This window comes from Salminus brasiliensis, chromosome 8 (assembly GCF_030463535.1).
Source record: "Salminus brasiliensis chromosome 8, fSalBra1.hap2, whole genome shotgun sequence".
Taxonomy (NCBI): Eukaryota; Metazoa; Chordata; class Actinopteri; order Characiformes; family Bryconidae; genus Salminus; species Salminus brasiliensis.
The window spans coordinates 10892632-10907099 of NC_132885.1; the positions used below are offsets into that span (position 1 = coordinate 10892632).

Genomic DNA, 14468 nt, shown 5'->3' on the forward strand with positions numbered 1-14468 from the left:
TCCAAGATGGTTCCTGTTTCAGAGCACATTCAGCACTAATACATCCGTGAAAATGTAAGTAAACCTACATTTGTCTTTCTCTACATTGTTAACATTATCACTGTTGTTTTATTTTTATTACTGATAATAATGAAATATGAATGAGTAATGATGAGAATTAATGGATATTTATTTAAAACATGGCTTGCCACAGTAGCTAGCTGGATCACTCAAAAGTCAAACTAACTGCATTAAAGTGACTGACGTAGAGGGCGTATATTCAACAACCTAAGCTTATCACCTTTCAGTTTTCAACCAAAAAAAATGTAACATTGTTGAGATGTCTTGCAAGGCTGTCTTTTCAAAGACTTTTCAATGTCTTTTCAACAATTTCTTTGTGGGCTGGGGTCCTGTTTATCTGGACTTAGACAGGTAAATATGAACCTGTTAGAGAGTTAAGAGTTACCACATTACAAGTAAGAGTAACCCTGAATGTCCAGAGTTTTGAGTGGGGATGGGGCAACTGTGGTATCACAATCAAATGCTCACTCCATTTACAACTTGACCACCTTGAGAGTTCTGTAAACAACTAGCAAATCTACATCTACATCTGAGGTGATGTCTCTGTTCAAACTAAATTTCAAGGCAGATATCACAACCACTCCCTGTTTGAATACAATTCCTAAAGAAATGGCCGAACGCAGGCACAGTAGGATGTGGAAGCTGAGGAAGCAAACCAAAGAACTGACCATGACGGGGTAAGCAGTTTTTACAGCGACTCATTCTCAGTGATAAGCCCAGCTGTTAGCCACTAGAACTCGAACTTGATAGCTCCTATAATGGTGGTGTAGATAAAACCGAACCTTCACATGAAATATTGCTATCTTCCACATCAGTTTAGGAGCGTGAACTGTTCAGACGAATGCCAGATATAGGTCACATTAAAAAGATAATGTGAAATTTTGTTAAAAAAAATCAGATTTGGGCTGCTGAACCAGCCATGGTGACTCCTCCCCAGTCCTGTTGCCAATTCTCTTGGCTCCATGTACCCTGGAGAGGCCAGAGCTCTAGAGAATTACATCCCATGAGCTAACATGGAAGAAACTGCCAACTCTACTGGCACTTTCTCCTATGCTGATTCATGGAGCCCATTTCCAATGGTGTCATCTCGTCTCCGTCTCAGACGAGTAAGCATGTGCATTCTGTAATGAGATGGTGTGTGTGTGAGTGTGTCTGTGTGTGTGGAAGAGCTGCTTCATTTTAGGGTTTCACACCTGGATACGCTCTGCAATTTTCCACAGCAGTCATCAAGTTCCCCTAAAGCCTCCAAACTATTCATTTCACTCAAATGACTGCACGTCGGACCCTTGAGGACAATGTGGCAACTGCCCACATCAAAGGGCCATTTACAGTTCTGGCTATATAACTCATACAAAGCCATTTGGGCCTCATGGGCCTTATGCATGTGGCTCCAACGATGGCTTTTTTCTCTCAGTGTCTACTATTTTACTATGTAAAATTCGCGTTTCCATTCCAGACATGAGACACGCTGTACAAACAGCACGTTCAGGATCACAAAAGCTCTGAACGTGGACCCAGCCTGCCTGTTTGTTCAGTGGCTAACAGGATTACACCTGCATTTTGGTTGAAATGGAAATGTTTTCTTACCAGCACTCTTGGAAATGTCTCCCCTTACAAATGGATTGTGATTATATTATGTGTATGTTGCTTGGCAACTCGAGATGGATGTACATTAGCTAAATCACAGAAACATTCAATTTTACACTCAGGGAGGGGGAAAAAGGCATCAGATGGTGGTGAAAGGTATTTTTCACAGCTTTTAAAGAGGCCCATCTTTCAAGCGGTTGTCTCGTCAAAGCAAATTAAATAGAGCACCACCGCACACTGTCGAGCACGTCTATCGCTCAAGCTCAAATGCTACTGAAGCGAGCATAACGGAGGATCATTTGGCCGCTCAAAAGCCCAGGACCGAATTTAAATGGATGAGACGATGGGCCTGGGCAACGGCTCCCGACTCCACTTTAACTGCTGCTTAGCTTTAAGGAAACAATACAAGTCTCCTCTGTTGTGGGATCCAAGAAGAACCACAACAGAGGAGGCCTCTTGAGGAGTCCTCAGAGGAGTTCCACTGGAGTGTGGTGGTGGTCCTGCATCAGTGAAGGAGGAGATGTGGTGTGCTGTCAGCTTTTTGCCTGTTGCCATTCTTTCTCTGAAATACATGACTGGAGTTTTATTCCCTCAGAAAACCTTTCCATTGATGGCTAAACCTGGCTCACCTCTCTCTGCCTTGCTATGCAAAAAAATGTTCCACTAGCGTGACACTCAAGCACAGAATGTCTTTCCAAAGCATCTAGATGCCCAAAATGACCTTTGTGGTTTAGTCTACACAAGCCCTTTTGTTTTGTTTTCATTGGAAATCATTTCAAACCATTTTATTTAATTTCATTTCAGTTATTCAAAGAAAGGTCAACATAGGGCCCAGTCTCTTATACTGTAGACAAAGTTATTCAGGGGCAGGATTCCCAAACCTTCATAGAGGTTATTAAAGACCAGCCCTCTGACAGTCTTATGACCCCTATAACCTAGTACTGCTTTGTGACTGGTTAACAAGCTTCATACTGAGTCATTCTGAAAACCAGGACATCTTAAGGTGGCCTGGGCTGAAGAGTAGGTCAGGCTTTGCATGTCTGCCCTTTAACCCTTTTAACACCATAGGCCCCATTTTAGCAGTCTTTAGGTAAGCCGTCAACTGCAGACTGTGCTGTTTGATTTAGGGCGTCAGTGTGTCTTTGTAAAAAAAGTACACATTGCACGTTTCGAAACGTCTCTTAATTATTCATGGGTGTGTTTTGGGCGTATCACACAATAATCCAATCAGCGTGTCACTTGTCATTCCCTTTAAGAGCCAGGTGCGGTCCACTTTGGCGGATTGCTATTTCAATGGCAAAGTGGGGATGTACGAGTGCTGGGCTATACACGCATGTGCTGACGATTCACTGCCAAGATAGCAACAAATGTCTGACTGTTGACGTCTGCCTAGGTTGTTTTCAGTCAGTGGTGCACTTGTGTTTTCCATTGTCAAGATAGCAATACTGCAGAAATGTACCTGTACACACCTCATTTTGAGACCACCATGCCCATCAGCGTAGATATAGACTGTTGGAGGGGTGTAAGATAGCATTGAGCATCGCGATGCGCCTTGCGCAGGGTGTAAGACAGGGCCCTGTGTTTTAATATGCACATAGTCAATGGAAAGTGATTAAAGCAGCAATGCAGGATACATCATTGGCTTTCCACAATTTTATAGTATATATACACTTACTAAGCACGTATACAAATACCAAATGTGGCCTCTTTTTGCTCTCTCAGTTTTTCGCGGTTGATGGCTTGGAGGTGGAGGCGGACGTAAACACAAGTAGAAATTTATTAAGAAATTAAACAAAACAAGGGAAAGCAGGATACAAAATAAACAAGAGCTAGATACAAAAACAAACACAGGAAGAGAACCAAACTAACAAACTAGACCAGGCTATCATACCATGAACTGCCAAAGAAACCACACTAGACAAGCCCAAAGAATACTGAAACAAAGGGGTGTGTATACAGAGACACTAATGAGGAACACCTGACAAGAGTTACAGACAGGGAAGGACTAACAATGGGAGAGACCTGAGGGAGACTGATGACAAGGCAGGGCAAGGGCGGAGCCCACAGAGGAGACGCAAACAAAGCCATGTGCTAAAGAGCACATGGGGAAACCCAATACAAGCTGACAGCAGGAAAACCAAGCAAGAAACAAAGCAAAAGGGCACAGACAGGGTGACAGAAGAAGTGGAAGTGATGTGGTCTTCTGCTGTTGTAGCCCAATCATTGCTGTAGACTTATCGTTACCATAGAATTGCTGTCAGCTTGGACCTGTCTAGACATTGTGCACTGATTTGTCTTAACAACAAGGCGTTTCCGTCTATAGAGCTGCCTTCCACTGGATGCTTTTTTCATTCTTGTTCTACTGAGTAAACTCCAGCAACAGTTGTTAAAAAAATATCAGCAGATCTAGAAATGCTGAAACAAGCCCGTCTGCCACCAACGATCATGTCACACTCGATCATAAATTGAGTTATGAATGCTCTGAAGTCATGTCTGAAATCATGTCCACAGATATAACAATATGGCACATGGAAGTATGGTGATCCTAGAGGGTCAGTGTTTTAAGGATCTGGTGCCTGGTATTGCAACAATATCCCAATGTTTACAATGTAAATCTGGACATATACGGCAAAAGTGTACCCCAAGAAATGTATTAGCATTAATGTTGCACTAGCGTGACACACAAGCGCAGAATGATTTTTCAAAGCATCCAGATGCCCATAATCTCTTTGTGGTTTAGTCTACACAAGCCCTTTTGTTTTGTTTTCATTGAAAACCATTTCAAACAATTTTATTTAATTTCATTTCTTATTCAAATGAAATTTGTGCTGCCAAGAAAGGTCAACACAAGGCCTAGCCCCTTAAACTGTAGTTATTCAGTTATTCAGGGGCAGGATTCCCAGACCTTTATAGAGATTTCTAAAGACCGACTTTCTGACAGTCTTATGACCCCTGTAGGGTCATGATGGGCCTTAAAGATCTGATTTTTGGTATTGCTATAATATCTTATATTCTTAATTTGCTCGATCCACAAGGAGCTCCTGTCCACTGGTGGCACTGATTTGCCAAATGCACACAACCCAGCTTGACATGTACTCGAAGAAAAAAGAGAAAACAGCGGCACCACAGATTTCTCCATTATGGAGCTTCTAAAAAGGAATGAATGAACAGAAACTTCTGCAGAAATGATAAGAATGTCACATTCTACTTTTATTCCACAGCAGATGTCTGAAATGTCACAGTTTTCTCATTGTCTTTATAATACAGTCACAAAATCTGTCATCTTAACCAGAAAAGGGTTGACATTTTCATTGCTTAGGATAACACTTGTGAGTCTTGTGAGTGATGTAAACTCCTTAGGGTAACCTTTTTCTGTTCAATGCTTTAAAATGAGCTCACGTAACTAATTCTTTCCGTCCACTTCTTTGGCACAGATATTTAAGGGCTACTTCTGTAAACAGCCTACATTTCTTTGCCTAAGCTTAGTTCAAGGGCCTTTGACTTGCAGGAGGAGAGAAAAAGAGGGAGAGACAAAAGGCAGGATGCTTGCTCTACTTGCTCGAGGGCTTGGCCACAGCCTTGTCAGAATGTTTCATGCGCAGAGTTTAGGGAAAGTATTATGAAAGGGATTCCAGGAAGTGCCCTGCATGATCTGGCACTCTGATTTTCTCTGTAATTTCACTCAAATTCCATCTAACACAGTTCGCAAAGTGTTTTTACTACACACACTCGAACATGCATGCTTGTCCACATCCAAACTCTCCCACATCAACATCACACAAACATACACACTCCTCTGAACCCCCCACCCCCTCAGAGAGTTGCAGGTCAAGGAGAGGTCTCCCGAAAGCACAGATTTATAGGATGTTAATGCTCAGGGGATGGCACGAGTGGGAAAAGAGCAATGCTGAACTTTCCTAAAGCCTTAGCGAGTTAGCAGCCGTTGCCTCCAAGCGGTTTTCAGACCAGTGAAAGCAACACAGCTCCCATAACCAGGCTCATGTTTACCACTTGTGTCCTCATTTGTCAAAGTGTCTGACATAGCATCAGTGTGTGAGTGGATCTGTTTGTAAGTGGGGGGAGGAGGAGGAGGTTGTTAAATGTGTTTGAAACACAGCTGTTGAAGCCGCGGATCCATAGACGTTTCTGGGTAGTGGAGAAGCTAGCTACTCTCTTCCTTTTACAGAGCCTGCATGTCTTTGCTTTTACAATTCCTGCTTGTATTGGCTTATAAAAATAGAAAAAGGCGAAAGGTCCGCATTGTCCTATTCAGCTGGGAATAACTATAGCCTAGAACATGCCTGGAAAAGAAGGAGATCGCCACAAAGGGACATGGGAAAGGAAGCAGACGTCCAGCGGCTCAGGGCTGGTAATTGCGAAAGCGAGTTCCCAGTCCCATTGATAACAGAAGGGACTGCCAGAGGGCTTCAGTGACTGCTTTCCCACCAAGTACCTCCTCAGTGCCACGGCATTACTGCAGCTTCCGAGGATCCTGTCAGCTTCCTTTCAAAGTCTTCAACAGGTGGTAGAAAGTGAGAAGAAATTCCAAGCCAAGGTAAGTGAGAAAAAAACAGGATGATTTGGGACTTTGCTAAATGTTGTTGGGAAAAAACATGTCTTGGCTACAGATCAGTGTATTGCATGTATGTATGTCCATTAAAAAAATTGTTGGTGATCCCATAATTGCAGATTTCGGTCACTTACTAGACAGGGGTGATTTAACAACAGCTCCACCTTCCAACATCATTTTGAAATGGAAGCTGAAATAAAGCAGATGCTGTGATTTAAACTATTTTTGATGAATGAAGCAGTATTACATTGCAGTCTAAGAGAAGACATTTCTATATTTGATGTATTTTTCAAGACTTTTAATGCTTGTGCCTCGTTCATCAGGTCAGCATCTCGGTTTTCTCCATTCGGGAATATATTTTAGGAATGTCCTGTAGTTGCACAGCTGCTCTCGTGGAGAAACACTGTCTCCAGGGATAAATTCATTAATGGAGAAAATGTAAAACCAAAGCAAACACATGGCCATCTGCTGTGGGAAATGAATGTCTTTCTATTACCATGCCAACAGAAGACCGCTGGCTTAGATCCTCCAGAAGAACAAATTAATAATTTGCTAATAAATCTAATAAATGTGTGTGTGTGTGTTAACACTTTGAGAAATGCATCTTATGTAATAGTGTCAGAGTAGCCATTATAAGCTGGACCTGATGCCTGAGTCATGAACAGTGTTTACACTTTGCTAAATACAGTGTTGAATACACAGTCATATCAGAATATTATGACCACCTTCCTAATAGTGGGAATAATCATCCTTAGCTGGCTTGGCTTGACGTTGCAGCATGGACTGTATTAGGTAACAAAGGTGTTCATTATAGAGGTGAACTGCTCCACAGAGGCACGTCAATTGCTCTGTATCAATCGCCGGAGTTGTCGTTCCCCTCTGGCATCAATGTCCCATGGGGCACCACTGTTATGCCGTCAGGAGGCACTTAATATGCTAGAAGTCCATTCTCTGCACACCTTCACTATATGGCAGAAGTTAGAGGTTCTTGAGATGCTACCACCCTTCGCCCACTGTCATGGTCATATCAGAATATTATGACCGCCCCTGATTTGGAATGAACTCAGATGTCATGTGACCAGTCAGTTGTAGCAAAGTGAGTGCAAAACAATTGTCATGGGCAAAGTAAGCGATTTGACTGTTGTCCAAAAGGACATGATGATAGGGTACCAGACGACAGGTGGGATGTTCTAGAGCCACCATTGTGAAGGTTTACCAAAAATTGACTACTCGCACACTGAGTGCCCCCCAGCGGCATAACAATGGTGTCCCACAGTCCATTGATGCCAGAGGGGAACAATTACTCAGACAGGTGGTACTAGGCTTGCTAGTGTCATTTGAGCCAAGGGTGGTTATTCTCACTAAAGGTAGGTGGTCATAATATTCTGATATGACTGGGTAAGTGTTATTTAATGCTCTTTATCCTCTTTATGCTTTTTATGGTACATAGACGCAAACTTCTACTTTCTGCTTTGACCACATACCTGGTCTGCCTAATCTATAGGTCCCCTATATACTGTTCATATTACTCTACAAAAAGTCTTTGAGCGATTCCATTGAAGAACCATGTTTACAATAGAGATGTGTGTGAGTGCAAAGAAGCTTTACAGTGGCAAAAAAGGTCCTTTACACCCATAATAACATTATTCTTTATGGCATCACTCAAAGCTGTCAGCCCCCCTCTACCTCATTCAACACTGGTCAGATTCTGACCACAAGACTACTTTTAATTGGATATGATTTGGGTGGTAGTCACCTCAGGATGTGTTCTAGGTGACAGATGGACTGTTCACCAGCAAGGTGGAGCTACGAGGTTGGTGTATCTTATAACGAGTTGATAAAGAGGGAAGCTTCCAGAGTATGTGTTTTTTAAACTTGAGTGAAGGAAGGTGAACCTGAAAGGTGAGTGTGTATATGTACATATGTATGCAAATATGTAAATGGATGTGTATGTATGTAACATTTGAGCCTTAGACGTACTTTGCACATTTCATTATTTTTATTTTTATTTATTTATTTATTTTTTACTACTGGAGGTTATCTGTGCGTTGATGAATCTGTGCGGGAGAATGGGGCACATTGTGAATCTTACCTCAGTAAGATTATCTTTTGATAGACAGAATCTGTGATACAAATGGAAACCTTGTTTTGAACATCTTTTCTTTTCGAACAGTCGAGCCACGAGGAAGTGCCCCACATTATCAGGGTTTAACTGTAAAAGACAGAGAGGCTAAATGTAACATGCTGAAAATGTCTGATAATTGTATGCAAAAACAATTCATTGAATATAATTAAACTTACAGATTTCCAACGTAAATGCAAGGATCTATTTATCAAATTACTTTATCTAGTGGTTGGGTGTCACTGGCACATTATTTTCTGACCACAGTGCTGAATGACAGCTATCCAGTTGTTCATGTTTCTCATTCTGTGAATTTGTCATTTATCAACCATAAATTAAACCACAGGTTTTTACAGTACTAATTCAAATAAATAAAAAGAATACATGCAATATGTAATTCTTTAAATATCCTCCTGTGCAGCCTGCGTAATGTCTGCACTGATGCATCTACAGAAAGAATAAATGATATTAGAATATAGAAACTGCCCTCTGTCAGCTTAAAATGGCCTATTATTATTTTAATAAGATTGTACTTATTAAAATGTACCACATTTATATCACACTCACTGGAAGTGTAAACATTTGCCAAGTCAGTTGTGACTGGTGGGATAACACAGTGACTCATATTTGCTGATGATAATCCAACGATGCATTGTTTTCTTTCATAAAGCTTGATTTTGTCTGAACTGTTGGACATGCTAAAACATGATAATCCTATAAAGACTACAGGCAACATTTCTATCATTACATTAACCCTTTCGCAAGTATGCCCTGGCTGCCTGTAATGGTCCGCCCAGGTCTGTAGCATTCTGTAACTTCTCAGTTTAAGGTACAATGAAAAGTTACTGTGTTTTAAGGATGCACTGTATGTTGTAGTATGACTAATCAGTGGACAGATGCTGGGCATTCTTGCAAACAAAAAAGGATTAATAATCAGCCTTTGTTTTGTTGTTATTGTTGTTATTGTTGATGTTCACTGTTTATCAATTTTATTATTTAATTTTCTGTTTTTATGTAATTGGGTCTTTAATAGAGCTTTAATGACTGTTGTTTTCCATTAGTCATAACTGTGACCAAAAATAATGCTTCTAAATGAATACATTTTTTATCTTTGCTGCTAAAATGTTTTCTGAAAAAAGGTATATAGCGTATATCTTCTGTCTGTCCAAGTAGTAACAAGTAGTACCCATGTACTTTTAACATTTTAGGCCCGTATCATCAGCATGTAATAATCAGGGAGGAGAATGTACGAGGAAGGAAACACCAAGAACTTTTGAGCTGGAGTTCAGACGGTTTCTCCTTTGAGCTAGAAGCCCAGACCCCCTCTGATTAGCAGACTCTGAGATTCATGACTCAGTTAAATGGAGGAGACGGGGTGGTGGAGGTGCAGTGTGAAAACAGTCATGGACACTGAAGGTGGAGATGGAATATATAGGATGTTAGATTGGAAGGAGGAGGGCTTTCAGGCATGTTTCTCCTCCAGAACTTCAGTTATTTGATAACATTTGTGTAAAAATACACAATTCTCATATTGTTTGCTTTTAGGCTTAGCGGTAAAACTAACCCCGTCGTGTGGAGGCTGTACTTTGGACTAATATTCCCTTGTTCAGTAGCTAAAAAGCATCAATGAAAAAATGCTTTCATGGTAAAAAAACAATCGTCAGAGTGAACTTAATGTAATGACTTGCTTCAAAAATGGGTAAGACTGCAATAACAATATAAACAGCTCAGCAGAACACCCTTGTCTATTTAAGTAGAAAATCTGTTACCCCACATTAGCTCCTGCTCCACATTCACTCATAATTCATCCTGATCTATACTATATCTATGACATAACCAGCACATTTACAAGAAGATGCTGAGATCTGTTGTATTTATCTCGCTTTGTCTACTTCAGAACCTTAAGCTTCAAAATACAGCTTTGGAAAAACTCTTCCAAATAAAATCCCGCCTGCCAAGAGTAAATGCACATCTTCCCAATGTCAATAAAAGTCAGGCCTATTCATGAGGTATAAATCATGAAGCATGGGAGACTCATCAAATGCACAGTAAAATGGGAAGCTTTTGAAATGTGATGGAGCCAGCAGCTGGAGGAAGCCCATGACGATATGAGGCCAGCACAGATATTGCTGCTCTGCACCACCCAGAAGCTTAATTCGCCACCCCCTCACACACACACACATACACACACACACTGACTTTGCCATCATCATGCACGTCACACGGCAACATAACAAGGGCAAAAGATCAAATCAGGTTCCTGTAACTGCTGTAAGTTCTTAACTGTGATGTTTTCCTCTTTGTTTCTTCGCCCTAGAAGCGTGGAGGGATGGAGGGCAGCGTGACCTCAATGATTTCTACCACTTTAATCATGTGCCTAGCGTTTACAGGTAATTACAAACATACGGCTGGAAATGTCGGATGAGCTCCAAGAGTAAGAGCCAATCTGTTGGATGAGCAGAGAGGACTCTTGGTTCAAATGGTGTTTCTGCTGTTGGGCTTCATACCACCTAAAAATAATTGAAACCACGTTCTAAACGTCGGCCACAGTAAGCAGCACGCTAGTCGCTGGAGTTTTTCAGTGCTGTTTCCCTCCTTTAGTAATGGACTGTGATTTATGCACAAAGTAATTTGTTTATAGAGGAAATGGCCTTTCACAGACATGAAATCACCCACTGTCTGTAATTTATTGCACTAATCTAATAGGTGTTTTTTCCCAGTGTTTTGGGGCACGTTTACTTTTCTGCTCATTGTATTTTTTTTTATTATTGATTTTCTTCTTTTTCCCAGGGCTGGATGGAGCCAAGTATTTTCCATGTGACAGGCCTACGTTTGACAGTGAGATCCACAACCACTGCATACCACTGTACAAGCAAAGAATGGCAACCAGCAACTACCAGCAGGAGTGTCCTTGGCCCAACACTAAAGGGTGTGTTCGTGTTTTGTTTAGATTTTGTGGGCATTTAATAGAGGCTATCTTCTAAGTCTCGCTGTCTTCACTCTCATTAATAGCATTATGGATGGGACCATGAGCTCACAATGACATCTCTCTGCTGGAAGAGGGTGTGGGGAGGATGGACTAAAAATAACAATCTTCTAGCTGTTAAAGACTCCTCCTGCAAGATCTATGGGCTGCAGTCATGGGAACGCAGTGGCTCGCAGCTTCCCTGGAGTGCTTTTTTGTTCAGGATTTAATTAATTAGAGCCCCACCAAACTCTTGCCTGCAGAAGTTGGACTCACATTTTGAGCCATTTAGCTCATATGTTGTGGAAACCCGAAATGCTCTGCTACCAGTCCAAGTATGTACATTGATAAATTAACAAAGCACACAGCTCACCTTCGCTGTAGAGCTCTCTCACGCACAGGCTTTTGGACACGTGGCAGCTTTTAACATGCTCATTAGCTCATTCTGATGTGTGTGAGCTAAGAGAACTGTCTGCACTGCCCATCAAAAAATAGCTTAGCATAGACGGCTAGCTTTCCAAAAAGGAAATCATACAAATGACCACGCCACTTTGCAATAAATGACCATTTACACTGGTTTATTCATTTTGTAGAACACTGGAGTACATATTTGTGACAGTACTACCTTGAGAATATGGTATAATAAACACATTTGATCCATGCATGAAGCCCCACTTCTTTCCTTTCTTACGTCCATCTCGCCTCCCAACTTTCCATCTCTATCTTCCATTTTTATTCACCAATCCATCTCCCTGTTCCTCAGTCCTATGTTCTACTCCTGATCAAAGAGTTAGACCTTCTTGTTTAGATTAGAAGCAACCCAGAAGCCTAGTTCTCAAAGGCCCTCTCTATACCCACAGTCTCTTTTGAAGGCACAGTAGTTCTCAAAAGGAAAATGTCAAGTCTTCCTCTTCATAATAAGGGAACACTTAATCGAAATTGGTGATGCTCAGTTTTATCTCCAAAAGACTGGTGTGGCTGCAACAATTGTCCAATCAACAGTTGTCCAATTTAGTATTTTGATTTTGGCTGATTTTGCAGCTAACAGAAAGCATGGGAAATGTGCTAGTGAGTTTCATGTGTTCCTTTAGCCCATAGAGTGGAAGCTTCAGGTAAATAAGTAGACAACAAATTTACAATTTGTTTGTAAAGAAATAAGAATTGAATATAAAACATCATGATCAGTGCATCAGTAAAACAAGCCTGAAGAATCCTTTGTCCTGGCCACAAGGTAGTAGATCAAACATTTCCTGGATCTCTAAACAACTGGTTGCTTACTGACCATCTGTTAAATACCATAGAAGTCTGGGCAACCCTGATGTCAACAAAACCTGTAGGTATGTTTTCATAATTGCCTGAAAAGGAAAAATTAACTCTGAAAAGATGAGTTCCTCAGAGTTTGGTCGGACAGTGTACTTGCACTGCGTTTGCGGAGAAGCTCCCTAATTCCGCTATTGCCTTTGTGTCCTCAGGCACTACGCCCAACTGGACGATTGCGTGAGGAAGGCGATGGCCCGCACCTTTTGTGGGGAACCCTCTCTGAGAAACGACATCTTCCTGAAGCTCCACCAAACCTACTTCCCCCTCTGCTTCTTCATGCAGGACCCCGGCCTGCACGTCCTGCTGCTGCTTACGCTGCCGTGCATCATAATCACTTTCCTCATGCCCTTCTTCTGCGTGTACCTCAACGACACCGGTACAAACTGCAGAGCTTCTGGGTAAACTGTGTCGACATGACATGCAACCCACCTTGCTCTGGAATGGAGGCTCTTGGAGCTGTGGAGATACGAACACCTAGGCAACTTATGCCAGTGTTTCACCAACGCAATGTTAAAAAAACTGGACTGCAGACTTCAGTTACCGAGGTACTGGGCTGTCTTTGTATTTAGGTCGTGTTTGCCGTTCTTTAAAAGAAGCACATTTTGAACCTTTGTGAGACTGGACTGTTCTGGAAAGATAAACACAGGCATGTTGAAAAGTTAGGTAAGTCTGATGGAGGCTGACCGTCCCCTGTGAAAACCCTTGCAGGTCCCCTTGCCTGACTCATCAGACCATATTTGTTTTTCACTGCACTAAAGCCTCCAAGTTTTTCTACCCATTAGATCAGGAGTTCTACTGTCAAAATCTGACTTTGATTGCTTTTCATTGAAAATCTGGCTCCAACTCTTACATTTTAGCCAAAATGTAATTAATCGTGGTAGAAGTAATAACAGAAACACATGTGCATGATTTTTAGGTGTGGCTCTGAATTGAAAATGGGATTCCTTTTAATGTGGTGTTTTAAAGCAGCATTAGTCAGGATTCAAGAATCACGACCTCTAGCTGTGCAGTAGGTGAACACAACAACGTCACATCATTTTTTTCCCTCTCTGGACCCACCTTCCATTTCTGGCCATGAACACAAAGCACGCCTCTTAAATCTCTTTTTTAGAAAGACTCATCATTTAAGTGCGCCACCCAAGCACTCTACAGTCTTCCAGGCATAGCAGTGGTGTTTGGCAGGAGCGGGCATTAAACTCCTGTGTCTGAGGGGTGTCAGGGTGTTAGCATTTTACCCTGATTCGTGCTGCTCTCCACATTGACTAGAATTCAGCTCATAACGGTTCTCATAATAAAAACAGCTGAGCGTATTCTCTGTCTAATAGTTCTTTCTAATGACCTCTCATGAGTTTATCAGTCACTACCTGTGTTAGCCAGTCAGTATTACATACTGCATTTTTCTCTAAAGGAGGTTCACATAAAGCTTTACTTTACTCAGTTTTCTAATTGTTAAATATTTATCTGTCACTCAGCAGCTCAGAGCATTATACAGATTAAGTGTTTGCATCCTAATAACATTGCTAATTCTTCATCCAACTTCATTGTGATATTTCTCTCCATTTTGGAAAGGCACTTCCAACATAAACTCTGTGTTTTAGCACACTGATGTTTGGCAGCATGTCGTTTTTTGTTTTTTTCCCCCCCAGACATACAGGGCACTTACTGGCTTTTTCCATGCTGTTCTAGCCAAACAAACAGAGATAGGGTGAAGTAGGGAGGTGACATTATGGAGTGCTGCGGAGGAGTGTCTGTGACTGACAGTAGATCTGTGTAAACATAGACAAGGCTCTGGTCTGGAGCACAGTTTTCCAAACAGGTTTTCTAAGATACCTGATGCATGTGTT

General features: G+C 41.5%; 1 protein-coding gene across 3 annotated transcripts; it reads left to right on the forward strand.

Annotated features, from left to right (window-relative positions):
• Positions 1-714: 714 nt before the first annotated feature.
• LOC140560907 (receptor activity-modifying protein 1) lies at positions 715-13934 on the forward strand. 3 transcript variants are annotated; one of them, XM_072685597.1, is made up of 4 exons: positions 715-737; positions 10657-10729; positions 11130-11268; positions 12777-13934. In XM_072685597.1, the coding sequence occupies exons 2-4, from the start codon at positions 10669-10671 to the stop codon at positions 13024-13026; spliced, it is 450 nt and encodes a 149-aa protein (XP_072541698.1). In that variant the 5' UTR covers positions 715-737; positions 10657-10668; the 3' UTR covers positions 13027-13934. The 3 variants fall into 3 exon arrangements, with proteins under 3 accessions (XP_072541698.1, XP_072541699.1, XP_072541697.1); XM_072685598.1 differs by lacking the exon at positions 715-737 and adding an exon at positions 5702-6202 and having other exon boundaries at positions 10660-10729; XM_072685596.1 differs by lacking the exon at positions 715-737 and adding an exon at positions 5703-6202.
• Positions 13935-14468: the final 534 nt, after the last annotated feature.